At 41.8% G+C, this 20461-nt stretch overlaps 1 protein-coding gene across 2 annotated transcripts in view; it reads left to right on the forward strand.

The window, feature by feature from the left end:
* Nucleotides 1-20461, forward strand: part of tafa1b (TAFA chemokine like family member 1b) — a gene marked incomplete at both ends in the record, with an annotated part of 98169 nt that overhangs the window by 75176 nt on the left and 2532 nt on the right. For both annotated transcript variants that reach the window (XM_083971019.1, XM_083971020.1), the window contains 2 exons: nt 8072-8212; nt 20184-20308. In XM_083971019.1, coding sequence (XP_083827145.1) covers nt 8072-8212; nt 20184-20308 — 266 coding nt within the window. The remainder of the gene's footprint in view (nt 1-8071; nt 8213-20183; nt 20309-20461) is intronic.

Consider the following 20461-nt stretch of genomic DNA (forward strand, 5'->3'; position numbering starts at 1 on the left):
AGTAGCCCCTCGGTAGTGCCCCTCCCTTCAGTGGGTTTGAGCTTGGTAGTGGGTCTTCTTGCGGAGGGCTGAGTCCATGACACGGAGAGTTATATATGCCAGGGCATTACAGAGCCCTTCTTAATCCGGTTTGTCATGCTGCTCCCTCTGGACTGGGGTAATTTCATGGTGCTGAACTGGTATTGATAGAGCCTTGGTAAATGAGGCACGCAGCAATCGTTAACTTTAATAACCATAAAGATGTGAGCATTGGAGTCATATAGGCCCATGAGAGGAAACCCATACAGGTGATTAAGAATCGACCAGGGCCGTGGCCGGCTGCACCTCGCATCTCGTATTTGTACTAATGGAATTACCTGTTAAAGATGTCAAGACGATTACCACCAATGGTGCAATTGCTGCACTATACTTTTCCTATTCAGTAAACTGAGGCCATTCCCATGTCTTCATGCATCAAAAATACCTGTTAAAAGCAAAGTGAATACAAAGATTTTTGCTCTTTATGCTCTTTTTTTATCTCCTCCTTTTTTCAAACCAATTCATAATAGCTTTCTGTATGCTGGCTCCACTGTAGTAAGATAGTACTCAGTATTCTGAAAGAGCAAAGCTAGATTCAGAAGTAAGCCATAGCAGCGGAGGGGAAAAACAACATTGATTCATGTGACTCCACTATAGCTGGGTCAGTGGTTCTTGTCAGTCAGCTTGAGCTCTGGAGTGTCTGTCTCCTCCCTACCCCCCCATCACCTACCCCTCCCTCAGGTTTGTGGTAGCTCGGGGCGCAACTATAGCTGCTATGTCCACTTGTTTGTCTACTCCCATTACTGTGGGTGATGCTGCCTCAGGAGTAAAGTGAAATCCAGGCCACAGCAGGGTTATTGAGAAACCAGCCTGAAGCCTTCAGTCTGTCTGAGGTCAGAGAAACCATACGGTTCGCTCCAACAGGCTGCTGATGTGCACTTGATTAATGGTGGATCCAGTCTAGCTCCAGATGTATCAGTGACACATGGGTCAAAAAGGGTTCGAGATCAGATAGATACAACAATTCAACGATTAATTTGTTTGTTATTTGTGGAGACGGAGTGTAAAACGTCCTGAGGCTTGCCTTCCTCACACTTCTTTAGATGTGTTTAACAGTGAATGGTGCCCCTCCTCCTCGAGGCTTAGTTTTATTATTCACTGGAGAGAGGTAGCTCTCTGGAAGGGCCCTTCAAAAGTAAGAACAAGTGGCTGAGGCTAAAAACCTTAGTGGACTTCTCCACTACAAAGATTATCCTAATGATAAGAGCAGTTCATGAGGATCAGCTGTTTCTTGTGTGAACATACACAGACGGTGTCCATGTTAACACCTCTGTTCAGCAACATGCATACCAGTGTAGCTCTATTATGTCTCATAAAAAGAACTACGGTATGCACTATGCATGCGTCTCTCTCCCCTTCTCCTCTCTTCTTGCCGCTTCACACCTCGCCTCCATACTGCATAAGGTGTGATTCAGAGAGCAGTAGCACCACAGACGTGATATACTCCATCATGAAAATATAGCACTGAGGTCTAATTCTGCTCCTTGCTGGTATTTCTCATCACACACTATTCATTTTAACCAGTCCTGTTACAGAAGTAGATGGATTTGAGCAGTAAATGAGGGTTGTGTAATTTCTGATAAAATATATAAACCGTATCAGTTGCCAAGGGGAAGGACATGAAAAGTTGTTCCCTGGCACTGCCTCTAAGGCCTCCATTTGGAATCCACTCAGCAGTGCTTTGTAACGTGTTTAAACATTATCCTAAGTAATCAGTGGGAGTGTTCGTGAAGTTCCAGCTTGATGTTTAAGTAATGAAAAGCAAAATTCTGATGAGCATCATTAAACATATATGCAGTGGGACAGCTGGCCCACAGCCACTTTGATGCTTTTTCCTCTTGAAACAGATCATTAATAACCCTTTCCTCTCTCTTCCCTCCAATCTGAAAAATTAAAAAAAGAAGAAAAAAAACTAATAGGGACAAACATAATAGATTTTTTGTTATTATTTAAGGCGTATCTGACAACTTTTCAATCAGATGAATTTTACTGTTTCAAACTGAGCATCACAAAATAGGGTCATTTTCCATTATGCATGATTTCACACAACCGCTGACAGAAATAAACCAACTAAATAAACAATCTGCCGTTTAATAAAACTTTGCAAGGGTTTGAATGGACTCTTCTGGCACACAGTACAAAGTAACTTTGTTCACTTTGTACTGAAAGAGGCATTTGGAAACTGTGAGAGGCTCAATTTGTCTTTCAAATGTGCACCGTTTTATGCAATAATTTGAAATGCAGCTCTTACTCAGCTTCTTATAAGAACTGAGTGTCAATTTTACATTTCTTAATTCCACGTGTCCACAATTACTTTACTGACAACGGGAGCGTCCTCTCGCCACCTGCAATGTAAATTCACAATTAGAAGCAGTGGATAGCTGTCAGGTACACGGAAGCACCGGCAAACAGCAGAACGCCCTCTGAGAAGGAGGAATTGCATAGGGAGAGTTGGACTGTGGTTGATGCAGCAGCTGTCCGTCTGTCTGGCAAAAACAATGCAGCCACTCCAACACCCAGGAAGAAATGGCTCATTTTCACCTGAGTATGCACTGATTAAGTTGTTGTGATGAGTCCTTGAAAGGCTCAAGTTTTAGTGTTTGCTATATGCTCCTTTCCTTTGCCATGTGTTATTACCTAATAACTGTAGAGAGAGAGAGAGAGAGAGAGAGAGAACTAAAGAGAAAAAGAGGTGACAGAAATGCTTGCTGATGGTGTGCCAGTGAGTACTGCTCTTGGCTACACTGCATAGATTATAGTTGTTGACGCTGAAGCTGAGCCAAGGTGTAGTGAAAAGTGGTGTGTTTTTATTTTTTTTAATTTTTTTTGTTGGCGACATTGTCATGAGCACCTGCATTTATCTCTGTGTTAAAAAACTGCCACGTGCAGCGAGATCAGAAGGAAATCAGCTGCCAGTGGAGTATGTTCTCAGAAGATAAAAGAAACTGTCTGTAAGCCTCAAGTCTTTTTGAGAATAAATTCTCTTGGGTTTGTTACTGTGACCTTGAATGAAAATATATAGTCATGGGTTGTGTGTTGTACAGATGGTGGACAGATTAAAGGAAGAGACAACACAAAGTGTCTTAGGAAGGTTGTTGCTGCCGGTACAGCTTCAGTCCTTCTTGCCATTGATTCTACAAGTGTGAACTGTACAGGAAGGATAAATATAGTTCTTCTAAAAGATATTCCCTCATTTGATGCTTTACTGATGACGGTGGGCAGTGCTGGCTGAAACATCAATCCAAACTCTAGGTGCACAGTTGGGTTAAGATCTACAGAAGTTAAAGGTCATAGTACTGTATCTGATTCACATCACTTTCATATTTATGAAACCATCCAGTGACCCTTCATGCCCTCTTTCCCGGAAAGAACATTCCCATTAGGATATAAATATGTCAACACGGGATAAAGGTGATCACTCTGAACAATTTTGTATTGATTTTCAATGATGTTTCCCACAAAGGGGACAAGCTGATCCAAACTATGTCAGCAAAATGTCCCCCCGCGGCACAACAGAGTCAACCAGATCCCCTCCCTGTAGGAATCAAGCGTTGAAGAAGAAGAAGAAGAAGATAGTGACCATCAATTTTATTCTACTGCAGACCAGTGCTACTGAACTCAACTAAAACGTGCACTGATATTTTTAATGCAGGGATTAGCCACTGAAACATTGATAGTATTGGCCAGGTTATAAAACAAGAGAGGGTATGCCCGCACACTCTTGTAGTAGGATATCACAGTGACTTTATTTTGCACACTAATGATTTCGACCGTGTGGTGCAAATTAGTGTGCAAATAAAGTCACTGTGATATCCTACTACCAGAGTCTCTTTTTTTCTATGACATTTTTTATTGCCCTACACCTCAAGACAGCCTGATGTGCGTATAGAACCCTTGTTTTTCCAGGTTATAAAACAAACCATTCTCCTAACCCCTTTTCCAATACTTTTAAACATTCAACATAATTTCTAAGTCCATTTGCAAATATTTGTGAAAAGAAAGTCTTCAAGTCTTTCAAGCCCTTTTTCCTCATAAAAGATAAACAGGGATACCATTAAAGCATCACATAAATCCATTTGTGTTGTTACTGTCAGTCACATACTCATACACTGCCATGCTCTTGGAAGAGGTCAAAATGATTTTCTCTGGCAGTATAGTAGTTAGCTTTTCCAGGCTGTCTTTTTGAGCTCCTCTTCACATGCAACAGTAGTAATTTTGACTAACTTGACAGACGGTTTGCTCCATGGTCGGGTTCTAAGGACAACAAGAGACATCATTAGCCTGTTACGAAACCCTTTTTAGGGCTGAGTAACTCTAAAGGACACAATCTAGCCTGGCAAAATGAATGCTTCAAACAACCCAAAATGCAACACTTTCTGACACAAGCCAATACTCTCTCCACTCTGATCATATCTTGAGAGCAAATTATTTTCTAGTTGTCAGGTACAAGCCAATCAACACTTCTTTACACTTTCTTATAATCAGGTCAGACAGGTAGATTATTTATGTAAAAGAAAAAAAAAGTTATGTACACATGCAACTTTCCTTAGTCCACAAATCTTAAACTCAGTGCTCTGCAGAAAACAGACTAATGTGAAGTGTGCCTTTTTATCTTGAGCCTGCTGTTCCCTCTTCCTCCATTTATCTCTACATTTTACAACCTCCCTTCATTAGCGGCTCCTAATTGGCCGTTGGGCTAAGCTGAAAACAATGAAGCATTGATTTCCTTAAACATAATCACCTCATCCAGTCATTTAATGGCTGCTGTCACTGTGGGCCACCAGGAGAAAAATGACCAGTCAGTGGTCCCATCGATGCCCTTCACCTCCCCTCACCAAAGGCTACAGTGCACAGTCAGCCACTCCATCTTTCCAGGTTGGTTTAACCCCTTTAGCTGCCTGACAGGCTCCAAGCACTACATCCATCACAACCTGCAGTCATGTCTCAAGTTGTCATGATCCTATATTGTACCAGAATGCAACACGCCGTATCCACTGTGCACTTGAGCAGAAAATATCCATTACAAAATACCATAGGACATCATATATGCATAAATACACAACGCGCACTCAGACACAGATAATGGATGGTCATTTACCTCACCCTGAGCATCCAGCTACCTGAATGGGATTATGTCTAGTCCAAGTGGCCATTTGTCGTCTAAGTGGCTCTCATGACCGGCCCAGTAGAGTCATCGTGAAGCCATTTACACTCTCTCCTCCACATACCAGATGGTTCATAGTGATCACGCCTAATGTCCACCTGGCTGATGGCAGGACCTCACCCCGTGGCTGATACACGCTGGCAAGTGCTTGTGTGTATGTGTGTGTGTGTGTTAGGGATAGCCCCAAGCTCTGATACCAATAATTATAATAATCATCATACAGATTATCATAAAAATGTCATTTTCAAATGAGAAATACTCAGTCCAAAGTCTAAAAGTAAAACATACATGGCAGTTCTTGACTTAAAGATCACATTTTATCATCTAAATTATATTATTTTGGCACGTTTCATCCCCTTAACTGGTACCATACCTCATAGAGTGTTGCAGTGTGCATTAAGACCACCAACTATCAGTCCTCAATTCTTTCATTAAAAATTGGAAATCAACTGGCAGTGACTCAAAACTTCACAATTCTCTGCTGAAATAACCATCAAGGTTAAATACAGAACTGTGATTCATTTGTTGTCCTCCCTGTACAACATACTGTATGGGAAGGCTTTAGTTGACATAGAGGAATTTGCACTCACATTATTGGTGTCACAGTTGCATTCATAGCCAGTGTCAAGGGTCCATTGCTGACTAGCTACAGCTAGTACGAATCATACAAAAGAAATATATATCAGTGGTGTAACTCCTCTGATACCTCCATGCTGCAACCATGATGTAGGTGAAAGTGTGGTATTATGACATACGTGTACATGTATGTTCAGTTATACCTTCATTATATTCATTATGTGTTACAGGAGATTCATTCCTCCAGTATAATCTCGCTGCTCATGCTCTTTAACTATTTATAGAAAAAAGCAAACTGAAAATCAGCTGTTTGAGACATTTCTCAATTTGTGAATTTAGAGTGTCACTAAGTGAAATGGGGAGACACAGAGTGTTGAATATTTAGGATGCAAAATTGCCTGTGTAACTTAAATCCCATAACAAAATCCAAAGCCACACAACAACACAAGTAACATTCAAACAAGTTGTCCCTTGTCAGGTGTTTGACAGTTAAGCGTCTGTAGTGCTAACAAGCAAATCAGGTGTTGAAACTAGCTGAGGGGATTCAACCCATTTCAGTATTCAGTGACGCAATATGAAGTCCTCACTAATTCAAAGATATGCTCTGACTTGAAAGCAAGTCTGCAGGTCAGGAAGTTGTCAGTAAAATATTCAACAAGAAAACACATTGTGGGGTTTGGGGTTTTAGCACACTCAAGGGATTTTTCTCCTCACTTTTATAGTCAGTGTTCTGCCTCCTCCTGCCCGGAAATATCCAACAACAAGCACTGAGAGAGTGACATTAATACTGCACGACAGCACAGTCCAGCAGGACTGCAAATGTTTGCCTTTTAATCCAGGACTGTGCAGCTTTAGGTCTGGCTACGACAGGCATTGGTGGGAATGGGAGAAGAAAACTGTTGCCAAACTTGTCAAGGCAGCTGGGAGCTCAGTTCCGTAATTCATGACCCAAGCCACTTTAAACATTTGCACAACCAACCCAGGCAGAGAGACACACACCGGTTGTTGTCACACCAGTGGAAGCAAATGCATCTTCCCGCCACAGCAGGATATCCTCTTTAAAACTTGGTACAGCCAAGTGAAATAAGGCGCAAACAAGATGGAATGTGGCATTTCCTTGTCTCCTCTTCCTGTCCTGTCCTGTCCTGTCCTGTCCTGTCCTGTCCTGTCCTGTCCTCCCTCTTCTCCACTCCTCTCCTCTCCTCTCCTCTCCTCTCCTCTCCTTTCCTCTGTCCTGGGATGAGCTCCAGTTTAATTGTTGGATGCTGGTGTCTGTTGCGGTGGCTGTCAAGGGAAGATAAAGAGTTTTTCCTGGGGCGTGAGGAAAGGGGAGAGTGGTGATGGAGGGCCTCTCTCCTGCAGCTCCGCTGGCTGCATTAGCCCCACGCTTTATAATTGTGTGAAGGGGGCACTTCCAGTGGCTCCCTCATTACTCACTGGCATGGCCAGTCCCTGGCAGCCAGACACACCTTGTCCTCTAGCTCTCTCTCTCCCGCCTGTCTCACTCATTTCAGGATGTCCCTCAGCTCCATCACCCCCCACCTCCCACCTCCCCTCCCCTGGGCAATCCTCCCTATTGTTATTTTTGACCCGGTACCGCCATCGGTGCGTAACGCCTTCTTTTCCACAGAATTTTTTTGACACCCTCCTTTGTCAGCCTCGGACCTATTGCCGGGCATTTTCTTTGACTGATTCCACCTTTGTTTTGGAGTTAATGCTTTAGTGTAGTGTAGCCCAAGTATATATTTTGTCAACCATGCATCTCTGACTGCCAGATCTTCCATAGAGTAGCACAGTCAAAAGATTAATCATTTGTAATCATTGACAAGATATGGAAGATATCAAGTATTTAAAGACAGCCACACTGAGGGTATGATGTGATCTTCATCATGGCTTATTGGTATGGAGTGGGTACAGCCGGCGTTGACTGAGAGGCAATTAGATGACATAATTGAGATGCCTAGAGGGCCAATTTGTTACACATACTTCCAGTGCCCATAGACTGTACAGCAGCTTTGCCTCACATGATATGGTGTGAGGTAGGTGAGATTTCCCAGTCGTTCATCCACATCATTATCGTTTGTTTGGGATTTTTCGGTTAAGAACAATGCACAGCGTAGTGTGCACTTGAGTTATATTCTGTTAATGAAAACTCACGGGACCTCTCTGTGGCTGCTTCAGTTCATTTCCAGTGATCGTTTCCTATTGATCTCTCCCATGTACTGACTGTGCACTGTGTCTGTCTGTCTGCAGAGGGAGGTACGTGTGAGGTGATTGCTGCTCACCGATGCTGTAACAAGAATCGCATCGAGGAGCGCTCTCAGACAGTCAAGTGCTCCTGTTTACCGGGGAAAGTGGCCGGGACGACACGCAACAAACCCTCCTGTGTTGATGGTGAGGACAGATGATTTGTGTTTTAAAACTGTGCTGCTGCTGTAATGTTTATTACTGTTATTGAAGGGCTGTTATGTGAAGGGAAGTTGTATCCTCTTTGTCATTTAAAAGTCATTATCTATGAAATACTGTATGTTCCACTGGTATGTATGAATAAGAATAAGAATAAGAATCTTGTGTAACCTGCTGCTCTGCACTGTTATGTAAAATCCTCAACGTGACACTGACAAAATCACCAAACACACAAACTAAAGACAAAGAGAATCTCAGGTTTAGTTGTTTCTCTGCCTTATTTAGTAATAATAGAACATGTGATGAAAGTTGTTTATTTGTGGCAAAGGAAGTGTCAGTGAATTGGAAGAACTATTTTGCTTCCCAGCAACGCCTGAGCAGCCGGGAAACCAGAGCAGCTGGGTAACTGCTTGTAACAAAAGGCGTAGCCCTAAGCCCACAGTTGGCACCCATACACAGTCCAGCCATGTACTAGAGTTATAGCTAGTCTTTTTTGAGAAAAAAATCTCTATATCTACAGTAGTAGTGACAAATGTGTTAAGTCAGCAACGCTGCAGGCTGTAACTGGCCCCTAACAGAAATTGTTTGATTTTGAAAGATCAACGGCCAATGGGGAAACTGGAACTCAGCCATGTGACATTCAGCAGGGAGACACAACCAGTCAGTATTCATTGATGTAACAAACCAAAAAAGAAAAAATAATTCACATAATCCAACACACACACAATAATTTCATATATTAAAAGTAAAATGGTTTTATACTTTTTATGTACATTTTGTTGATAATGCACATGTGGAGTGAATGAAGTACAAAAGTTTTACTTGATTTTTTAATTGATTATCTTATTTGTCACAAGAGATGACTACTTTTACAGAATTTTATCTTTTTTTATGACTGAAAATTTCATGAAGAAATGTTCCAAGGTGGGATAATCATCAGGTTTGAATGAATTGGGGAAACACTTATTCTTCACATGCTTTAATAAACACTTCAGACCAAGACAAATAGCATTTTCCAATATACCTCTATATCTCGCTGTGATTTTCTCCAATAATGAAAAAACATTCAACCATTAAGAACCCATAGTGCTAAGCTGCTGGGCATCATGGGAGAAAGAGAAGGAGAGAAAGAGAGGGAGAGAGAGAGAGACAGTTGGGCTTTTGAACACCTGAGCAAGGAGCACGTTGCAGATCACATCGCCCAAAGCAACTCAGGCTGATGGAAATGAATAACTAATAAACACAAGTCAGGGAAGCTCCAGGCTGGTGCACCTGAATTACCTTAGCTGAGAAAAACAATCGGGCAGAGGTAGCTCCATGAGGAGGGTAGGTGTGGGTGGGGGGGGCAGAGGGGGGCTGACAGACAGGAAGTCACAAGTCTACTGAGACAGAACTGTGATGCCCCCCTTCACTCCACGGAGCTCATTTACTGCTCCTCAGTCTCGATCTCTTCACCTCCACCTTCAGCAGAGATCAAAGTCATCTCTCTGGCTGCCCTCTCGCAAGGAAATCACACCAAAAATATATCCATTATCAGAAATGTTACATGAAGGGTCAGACAGGCCTGCTCAGTGGGCTTCACAGGGTTGGTTAGGCACAGCTGACACTCAAGAAGATGCAATAATAATGAATTAGATATGACCCGAGGATGATACAACCATACAGAACTTTTCAGTGAACAGCCACATTTTTAGTCCTTGGGTTTTATTCAGAAAGAAAAACTGATGTTGTGTTTGCCCTGTGGTTGGAGACATCTCCTGGATGAAACATTTACACAACTCTGACCTTGAGATGTAGCCTTTTTAGCAAGCTGCGATGTCCTTGTACAGAGAGGCAGACAACCAGACGCTGTCTCCTCTGCAGCACAGAACAGACAAGGGACTCTGGACTCCTTTGATATCCTTTGAGATTGTCCTTTTCAGTAATATAGCCGAGACAGACTTTATAAAATATCTTATAAACCTTAACATCAGATATCATTTTTAATTTGTGGGCAGGAAAATATCTACGTCCTTCAGGTGAACAGCAGATCTGTAAAAAAAAAAGAAAAGAAAGAAAGCTGAATAGCACTTGATGCATCAGACTGTTTTTTGTTTGTTTTTACACAGAGATAAGGAAATACAAGGTTGTGAGGAAAAGATAGAAAAAGATATAGAAATCAAAGACTGAATTATACGGACTGACACGTGGAGGTGAAGAGCATGTTGCCAACACTTCATGCTTCTGTGATTCCCACTGCGAACGAATCCTTGTTATTAGTGTATTGATTAACAAGCACTTATAGACAGAGTGGTGAAAAAATGGATGTGACAAGTCGGTGAGCAGGAAGCTGAGCACCACGCTGAAAGAGTTAAAGTGACCTGCCCTCTTAATAATTTTATTTCCGTTAGTTGGGGCCTTTACAGCCTCTCTTGGATCATCCTCACCTGCTTCAGAGAGAATCAGGCTGTTTGTAATTTATTTAACACTGAAACCACCATGGGATGAAGGCTGAAGGGCAGACGAAATAATTATGATTATTCATAAGAGCTCATTTGTAGTCGGAAGTGTCAGGCGTTGCAGACACCCCATTTAATTAAGGGTTTTCGTTTTAGGTGTGGAAGTAAATGGACACAGGATGGAGGAGGGGGGAGGGGGCGCCTCCATTCAAGGGTTTTGATTGTCTAGCTACACCTGAAAGTGTGTGTTTGTCAACAGGGCCCCACAGGCTATCATTGCACTATGTGAGGGATTATAGACTTGTAGAGTCAGTGGTCCAGCCCCTCAGCAGCGCACCGACCTGCCCCAGATGGAGCTTTCTCCCCAGGTCCCAGCGTTATTAATGTCCCATCCAGATAAAGAACAATGCCGCAGCCCGGCTCATCCTGCCACCCCCCGGGGGACACCTGCCACCACTGTACCATACACAGGTTATGTTCCCACATGGAAAAAAATGAAAAATAAAAATATGAAGAATAGCCGGTGCTGTGATATAACAAATCAGAGGTGTATCTCCAGAGGTCATTTGGTTTGGACAAACATACAGAGCCTGGAGGAATGAATGCTCCTTTATCTTTGGCCAAATTTGCAGGAACAGGCAGTTTCCCTGATGTGCTGTATTATTGGTCATTAGCATCAAACTCCAACATCAAAGCCCAGAGTGAAGATCAGTCCCACTGTCAAACGCTCGCCACCTCTTCAATGCCAGCCCCATGGGGCGATTCCAGTTGCCACTGGTAACTGTTTTGGTTGTTATTAATATACAGGAATGTGACGACAGCTTGCGGTGGGAGGCGTCACGCTCCATGGGGGTCTGCTGTCAGATTATCCCCATAGTGGGAATTGATTATTAGCTTTGACTAGGAGAAATATGTCCCAGTTATGTCAAGACCACCAAGGTTCTTATTGAAGAACATTCCTTTTAACAAGTCAAACGTTCATATCTCTCCAGCCTCACCGGGCCGATCACATGCACTCAGATTGGGCTCTCGTCACCGCACCGCTGCCTTTATCCCAGCATATGAGACGTGTAAGCCCTCAGCCCCAGAATGGACACACACAAGGATACACACATACACACTCATTTACTCAACACATGCATGCAGATGCTCTAATCTGCACACATGCTACCACTTTGTGTTGTCATGTAGCTGCTGTAGCAGTAAACTCTTCAACAAGAGATGCACGCAGATGCCCGCTCACTGCTGATCACTGATGGGGAATGAACCCTTCTGTCTGGCTTCAGGCGCATATAGCCAAGCATGACAGGTTGTCATGGTACATTTGAGATACATCCGGGGGGAGACACTCGTGGTTTCTACTTGAGGGGAGGGACAAGATGTGCTGCTCTACATACATTACTGGTCAAACAGATGCACACCGGGAATGAAATTAGGACATCGTAATTATGACATAATAAGACAAACTGTTTGATATGGTGGTGAATACATGATGGTTTCAGTATGAGGAGGGAAAGCATGGTTGTCATGAAGAATATAGTTCATCAGTGCATGTGCGCTCTTATGGGCAAAGCCTGTCCTTGTGCATACAAACAGATCTGACCTGCATGAAGTACTGTATATCAATCAGTGTACTTGCATACTGGTATGTCCTGGTGATGGACAAGTCAAGAGATCATTTCCATCTTCCTATCACTTCTGTCACATCGTTTCACAGTCCCCCACCCTTGCTACTGTACCGGGTTGGCACGACACAAACCTTGCAGCAGATGCTGCCTCAGGGGGCGAACAGAAGGAGCAGATTATACTGTACAAAAGAAAACAATAAGTCCTTTCTCTTACTGACAAACGCACACATAGACAGACATAAAAGGAGACACTAACAAACACAGAAATCCTCAGGGGTCAAAAAAGATGTTTGTGTCTTTCAAGAAGTTGAAGATAATGATTGTGAAGAAGGTTTTTTTTTACTCGGTATTTGTCACGTCTCAGTGAGCTCTCAAAGCGCCTGCGATGTGATTAGACTCTCAACCTTTAACCTGCCAGGAGACGATCTGACCCTTAACCAGAGTTGAAAGTTCTCCATAGTTTTTTTTTTTACCCTTTCTTCTACGTCTCCTTTTTTCTTTAACAACATCATATTTCCTTTCTCTTGAGTAACACGTCTAAGGTTGTATTGAGAGAGAGAGGTAAAGAAAAACGGGGCAGATCTCTGTCAGCTGTGTGGGAGATACATTTTCCGTGAGTCGCTTTTGTAACCACTGCAAGGAAAGAAAATAACCACACAACAAAAGGAGTCATTGTTCATTCATTATTAAGCATGCGTGTACACTACACACCCACTCACACAAACAAACACACGATCTCCATAAAGTTACACTCACTCACTGATGCTCTGTATGCACAAACTCTGAAAGAAAACATCACATCAAATGCCTCATTCAGATACAGTATGTTTTTAATGTAATTATATTTACATATTCATACAGTTTTTGTTCATTTAGTCTATAATTATCATACTAGTATTTGTTTTTTTGTTTTTTATCCTGAATTACTCCCTTTGGTTTGGTTATGTCTGATACATTTTTCTGATGTTTTGAATGTGTAACTGTTCATCTGGGTTTCACCTGAGTTTGAGGTCAAGCTATAAAACCTCCTCTGTAGGCACATTCATTTTAAAATTCATTTTAATTCAGTTTTAATTCCACACTGAAAATAATCAAATTAAAACGGGAGGAATTCTTCTTCAAGACTGCAGGACGTCCATTATGAATTCAGAAATTCATTAAAGCTATGTGATTAGAAAGCCAAACAATATTTTCTGAATAGCTAATCAAACCTTGGCTCTCTTTTCCAAGAGGGCAAAGATTAATGCAGAATAATGACTATCTGAGGTTGACCTCGGGTGCAGTGGTCCAAGTCTCAGTCCTGCTGTAATTATACACTCGCTTCATTTGCTTCATGCTCCCTTGACCCCCACCAATAGTTTACTGCTGTTACACAAAGCCTGCACCCTTACCTCTGTCTCATTGAGATGGAAGTGTTTTTCTAATCAAACTGTGTAATTCATCCAGTAAAGTAAGAGATGGATCACTAAGTGAATGGACTGTTTTTGCAGTTCCATGATTAAATGAATGAATGATTGATTGGCTGTTTGTGTTTGTGTAATAACTGAGTAATCAGGGCATCTGCAGAGCACTGATATACACTGGTCATGTTAAGTGGAAGAGAAAAGAAACACCCATGTGACCTGAATGAGTCAGTGAAAGAAATCCGTGGAGCTAGGTGTTATCTTGTGGGAGGCATCGATCCTTCACCCTGAACAGTAAATTTAACCCACCAAGTGGCATGAGAATTTAAAGCCTAATTGCTTTCTGCTCCAGATCTTGACTGAAGGCAACTCATTTAAGTGACTCCTCAGGAAAGGAAAAAAAAAAGAAGAAGAAGCAAACACACGCACACGCGGCTGACACGATTGGAAAGCCATCGTTTTGCTATGATTAAGTCCACCAAGTGCCGAGCAGCCGCTCCAAGTTAAAAAACATTAACTATTCATTGAGCCCAAAGACACGTATTCACATTTTGACACGGACAGAAATCAATTCTCTTCCTCATCCGTCAAGGTGTTCAAACATTCTGCTACCTGGCAGGGACGTGTCAGCGCGGTTCAATCCATCACACAGCTCGCTCACCAGTGATCTGACAGATGCACTTGTAAAAGGTCCATCGCTCCATGTTTTTCAATCAATTCAAGTCCCACTCTCGGTTGTTTGTCCATCAAAGCTAAAGACTCCAGCCGGCTACCTGGCTAACATCTCGAATCAGACATGCTTTCGTTTGTTGTTTGCTGATTATTCCGAGCCCATCTGTCATCTTTGACAGTGTAAAGCAGCTCCTTTAAAGAAAACAAGTGAGGATCATGTTAATTGGCGTTGTTGCTTAAAATCACGTTGAAAGCTTTCACCTTAAAGAGATGGGTCTGAGAATTAATAGTCGATCCAAAGCCGATTTGAGGTAGGTGGTCCTGTGCGTTCCCCCCTCCCCTTCACCTCCTTGCAGACACGGAGGAGGAGTAAAGTTTGCTGATGTTGGAACAAAGGTTATACCCTCTATGCTGACGATTGCACAGGGAGTAGTTAAAACGACTGTTGGAGGTCAGTGGTCACCAGAGAGTGATACATGGATCCCGGCCCAGAAATGGCTCTTCTCCAGCGGTCAAGGTCAGAGCCAGATGTCCCGGCCCGGCTGCAGCAGGAGACATGACGCATGTGTGCGTACACATGAGGCTCGACTCTGTCTGGGTTTTATCCTTGTGGCCATTACAACAAACCTGTCATTAACAATGTGTGTTGTCAAGTTGTGTTGAGATGAACCGGCTGTCTTCTTCAGTGATTGACTCAAAATAGATTTTTTTTTTAAGGCAAAGATCAAAATTGCACATGAATATTTATAAGATGTGTTTCATAGTCTCTGCTCATTAAACTTTTACTCTGCTTTTAGTACAAGATGGGAAGCTGTCAAGATATTAATTAGAGAAGTGGAAAACTGCAGGTTTTCAAGATGGTGGATTATCCACATCATCTGCTCTCTGCAGTGGAATAACTTAAACAATAAGTTGTTTATAACCTTGGAATCTGGGAGCTTTATTTGTGTCACAAAAAAATTAAAATAAAAAAGTCACTGTCAGAATGATAACAAGAAAACAAAAGTTAAAATATCTTGGTTAAAAAAATAAATAAGTGTCCTTACTTATTAATATGTAAATGTTGTCAATTTAAAAGTTTATTTTATAGATACAAGATTTCTCCTACTTCAAGTCCATTCTCAGAGGTGAAGGTCTCACATTTCCCCGTCACTCACACTATGTAAGTTGCGTTTTGAGTCATGAGAGGCCTCCAGTCTGGCTCACAACACAGAGAATCTGAAAACAACCTTTTTATATCAAGTCTGTGCAGACAGTATTCAGCACAGTGAAGGTTAAACAGCCAAGTGAAGTTACAATAGACAAAACACTTCACTGAGAGGAGACAGGGCTCAGGAGTAACAAAATAAATCGAATGCTTGCTTTCAGTGGCTTTCCTGTCCATTCTCAATAAATTTCCCATGTACTAAATTAGTGACATAGACCTCTCTGACACATGGTTTTCCATTTAAGTGCAGCAGAGAGCTTTATGAGTCCAGAATCAAACCTAATTCTCTAATAGCAAAGAGCTGCCTGCAGTGGTTAACTCTTGCCACTATTTCCGGTACATATTTTTCTTCTACTGAAATTAGCACACAAACCAGTTAGTCCTGGCCCACTGTCCTATAGTGATTCCTTGTAGCCTTCAATCTGTCCTGAGGACGTAGCACTGCTCAGAGGGTTAGTCTTGTATAGGCTACACAACGATGTTTGAAGTTCCTTATGAAACATCAATCACAACCACATGTTCATTGGCAGAGAAAACTTACAAATAGTACCTTTAAAAACAAGAATATTTCAGTGCGGGTGACCTCATAAGAAAGCAAACAAACATAAAGCAACATTTGATAAAGGTGGAAGACAGGAAAAAGTTGATATGGATAGAAACACAAAACACCCAGATGGTTGAGTCTTCCTTTGTTGAAATGATGTTGATTTTTTATTCAAACACTTACTACTGAGCACCGTTCTGCCTATTTGAAGTATCGACTTAAATAAAATTCTGACAATTTATAACATTACATCTTTTAATATTTTATATGCAAATAAAGAACAGAACCATGTTGCCAGTAAAAACATACAAGAACAGTCAATAATCCAGGAGTGGGTTCTTAAACAACCATTTAGCAGTCTGACTCTGCTCTAATTCAAAAACATTGTACAGGAATTTATTGTTGATCATCACCGAATCAAATGATGGATGCAACATATAATCCTCTCAAACCCCTCCCAGGCTCAGTTAATGCTGCTGTTTTCTCAGCTTGCTGTACAGAAATGATCTATGCTCCATGTGCACACATTTCAGGGTGCAGAGTGTGAGGTGAATTCAGTTTTCTGAAGTGCAGTAAATATCATTCAACTTTCATGCAAAGCAGCTCTCATGTTTCAGCGGCTCAGTTGAGGCAGTGTTTTAATATCCTGCCTAGTTTTTCCTCCTTTTCTGTCTCTTCCTACTTTTTTCTCTTTTCTTCTGCGTTTGAAGGAGTAGTTTTTTTGTCTTGCAGGTATTACTTTACCGTTTTCAATTTGGACTGGATTCTGAATTCACGTAGTTGAATATAAATTGTCCTCGGTTGGTAGTATAATGAAAAGCAGCATCTTGGTTTCTCCCACACTCTTTGTGGAGAGAGGACGAGGCTAAACAGAGTGGCAGCTTCGCAGCACATCATCATCACTCGATAGAACTGATTAAACACATCACCGCAAGCCTAGTCATAATTTGCCACTTAACGAGAACTTCCTGCATAGTGTTGCACCTCAGACGCAGCTGAATGTTAACATGATTAATGATGTGAAATGCATATTTAGCCCATGGATGGAGAGAGAGGGAGAAAAGGCGAGACAGCAGGAGCACAGTGGATGATGGACCAACATGCCGTAATTAGTGGATAAGGTAAACAGCCATGGGGGAAGCCAAAGGGCGGGTTCACAGCTGGTTAGTGGATGCTCTCATTCTGGCATTCAGTATCCTCGGGGCTCATGGAGGGAAAAGGCGAAGGAGGAAGTCAGGAAATGCAGCAAGTTCACTGAGGAGCAGTGGGGCGTGCTTCTGTGTCCATTCATTTTTAAGGAATATATTTATGTGAGTGTGTGTGTGTGCATGTGTGTGTCCATCCACACAGAACCATAGCACACTCTCTACACTGTGAGAAACTGGACTTTTCACTGTCTTCTTCCATCAGCTGGAGACAGCATGTTGCTCATACTCACAACTGATTGGTGGTTGGCCTGTAACCTTGGCAACACAGGTTGTAGGGGGGAATTTTCTTCCTTTTTTTTTTACCTGAAAGGTTTAAAAATTGGTTTGGTAACTAAAATGATGCTGGTTTAACTCATTGCATTTCCCCAATCATTTGACCTCCACATCCTCTTCATGTCGACATGATGAAAGGAAAGATGCTCTTCGGTGATTTAAACAGCAAATTTTAAGAAAATATCCCACATGCTGCAATTTTTTGTCCGTGGAAATTATGACTTTTCGTCTGGAAAAACTGCTTTGAACTTTTAACATTTGCTGTCAGAAAGCTCTCTCTCTTCATACAGTACAGAGGAGTGCGGAAAACAAAAAGTTTTTCAAAGATCATGGTTAATAAATGATCCAGAACTTGACTTTGAAAGAATGGTTTGGATTTCTGTGCTACGTTTTGATTCAACAAAAGAAAAAAAATAAACTGGAAAAGTGCATTATTTTATTTATTTATTTTTTTTGCAACAGTGCTTTGTGGCTGAATGGTTAATAGTAACAGGGACAAGAAGTTGCAGCACACATGAATGTGAAACAACAGGGAAGCACATTTCCTCATATGATTAATTGAACATGGTATGGGGTGCCGTTTGTAAATATGCTCATGCTGAAAATAACAGCAACATTTTTGTCACATTTAGCTTCAAACCATGTTTAAAAATGTGGTGTGAATTTTTGAAAGTCACTTTTTAGCACATTTAACACAATATTTGTTAACTTTAAAATTTCAAATGTTACACCTAAATGTTAAATATAAATAGCCTACTAAATATTTATTGGAGCTAAGCTAATGTGCAGGGCTTCAAACTGCGGTAACAACTGTGCTACAGTACAGCTAACAGCACATCCTGACAAACTGACAGTGATATGTTTCTAGTCAATGTGTGAGCTTCCACCGGCTCCGGCATCCGGCAGCCCTCCGCAACACGCATAGCTTCTGTTTTTGCCGGACGCCGGAACACGGCGCATACACTTAGCACAGAGCAGCTTGTGTGAGACAGGGAATCGTGTACAAATTACAAAACAAAACACGGGGTTAATTTTCTAAATAAAATACACCGTGTTAACGGGAGATCATATTTCCCACACTACACCTTGAAAATGTTTTAATGGGCTGAGGCCGGCCTGAAGTCAACAGGTCAGAGGTTTTCAGACACCATTTTACCCCGTTGACACAGTGAACGAGGAAATACTGATTGTAAAATCACAAATTGGCAGATCAGCAGGTCAGCACCGAATTGTTGCACGCAATCGGGATGCTCTTGGGAAATGGGGTCTTCCTTCGGGCAAAACACTACCGCTTTGGTCCACTGGTTCTTAAGTATTGCTTTAAAGCAGAAGTAAGCGGAATGTTTGTGTTAATATAAGTCTTAAATAGTTATATCTTCTGACAGCAATCACTTACATAGAGTGTTTGGTCCGAAACACGGGTCTGTCAGTCACTCTGCTCTGTTGCTTGTATACTTCCTTGTATCCTACAACCTTTATCCAACGAGGAGAGAGAACGGCATGAAGGGCTGTGTGTGCAGCCAAGGGATGCGCGTGAATGTGGTGACGTAGGGACGAGGACCAATAGATCAATGATGAGGGCGGGGGCTGCTAACTCCATCGGCTGACAAGAAGTTAGCCAAAACGACCGGATCGCTTACTTCTGCTTTAACTATTTAATACATTTCAAAGTTAACAAATATGGTGTTAAATGTGCTAAAAAGTGACTTTCAAAAATTCACACCACTTTTTTAAACATGGTTTAAAGCTAAATGTGATGAAATGTTGCTGTTATTTTCAGCATGAGCAGCTTTACAAACAGCACCCCATAACAAAGGGGTGTGGTAAGTTAATTGGGAGAACATTTACTGGGGGTTAACAGGTTTTTTATTTAACATCTCCCTGCTACTCACACAGGTGACTCGCCTGCGAAGAAAGGTTTTTTTTTAAATAATCTTACACCTAGAATACAGACGCACACACATACAGACACAAGTGGAGAGTAAGAGAGATAGAGGGAGAGCAGGATCTTGATGAGAAGATGAGAACATATTTGTTTTTCTCACATAGCTGGAGGAAGAATTCAGTCGATGTTAATGAGAGGCAATTAGTTTTGATTAAAAATGAGATTGCTCCCTAACATGCAATGTAGCTATATAAAAACAGAATAATGATTCATTTCTGTTGGTATAAGACATTATTGTCAACAGCAGAAGTACCCGTGCAGCAGTGATACGATTGCTCTGAGGCCAAAGAGAAGGAAAAACATTCATTTAGATAACACGCCTGTGTGTACCTCAGGAGTTGCTCATAATATATTGGTGGGAGCACAGATAAAAACGTGCCTGTGTAGAATATGTCACAAAATGTGTTTGCGTCGGAGGCGTCTGCGTTTGTTCAACTTTTTGTGATGATTCCGCCCACATTTTAATCTCCTTACTCCTTGTGTTTACTCCTTGTGTTTTTTTAATAGTGTTATTTATTCCTACTTTCAATTCCCATCTGTGTTGTGTGCATACAGTACGACGGTGCACGAATGTGTGTGCACAAAGTGTCCATGTGATAAACTAACCTGCTTTGTCACATGTCTGTGCTCACCCTCCCCAGCGTCCATTGTAATTGGGAAATGGTGGTGTGAGATGGAACCATGTCTGGAGGGAGAGGAGTGCAAGACTCTGCCTGACAACTCTGGATGGATGTGCTCCTCTGGGAACAAAATCAAGACCACAAGGGTGAGACTTCATGCATGCATGCACGTACACACACACACCCACGCACGCACATACACACACTTTTGCATTAATACACATTCACAGATCGACACCCACAATGCAGAGATGCAAATGTACCCGTGCAATACATCATACTAAGCACAACCAAATGTG

Source organism: Trachurus trachurus (genome assembly GCF_905171665.1).
Source record: "Trachurus trachurus genome assembly, chromosome: 5".
In the NCBI taxonomy this organism is placed as follows: Eukaryota; Metazoa; Chordata; class Actinopteri; order Carangiformes; family Carangidae; genus Trachurus; species Trachurus trachurus.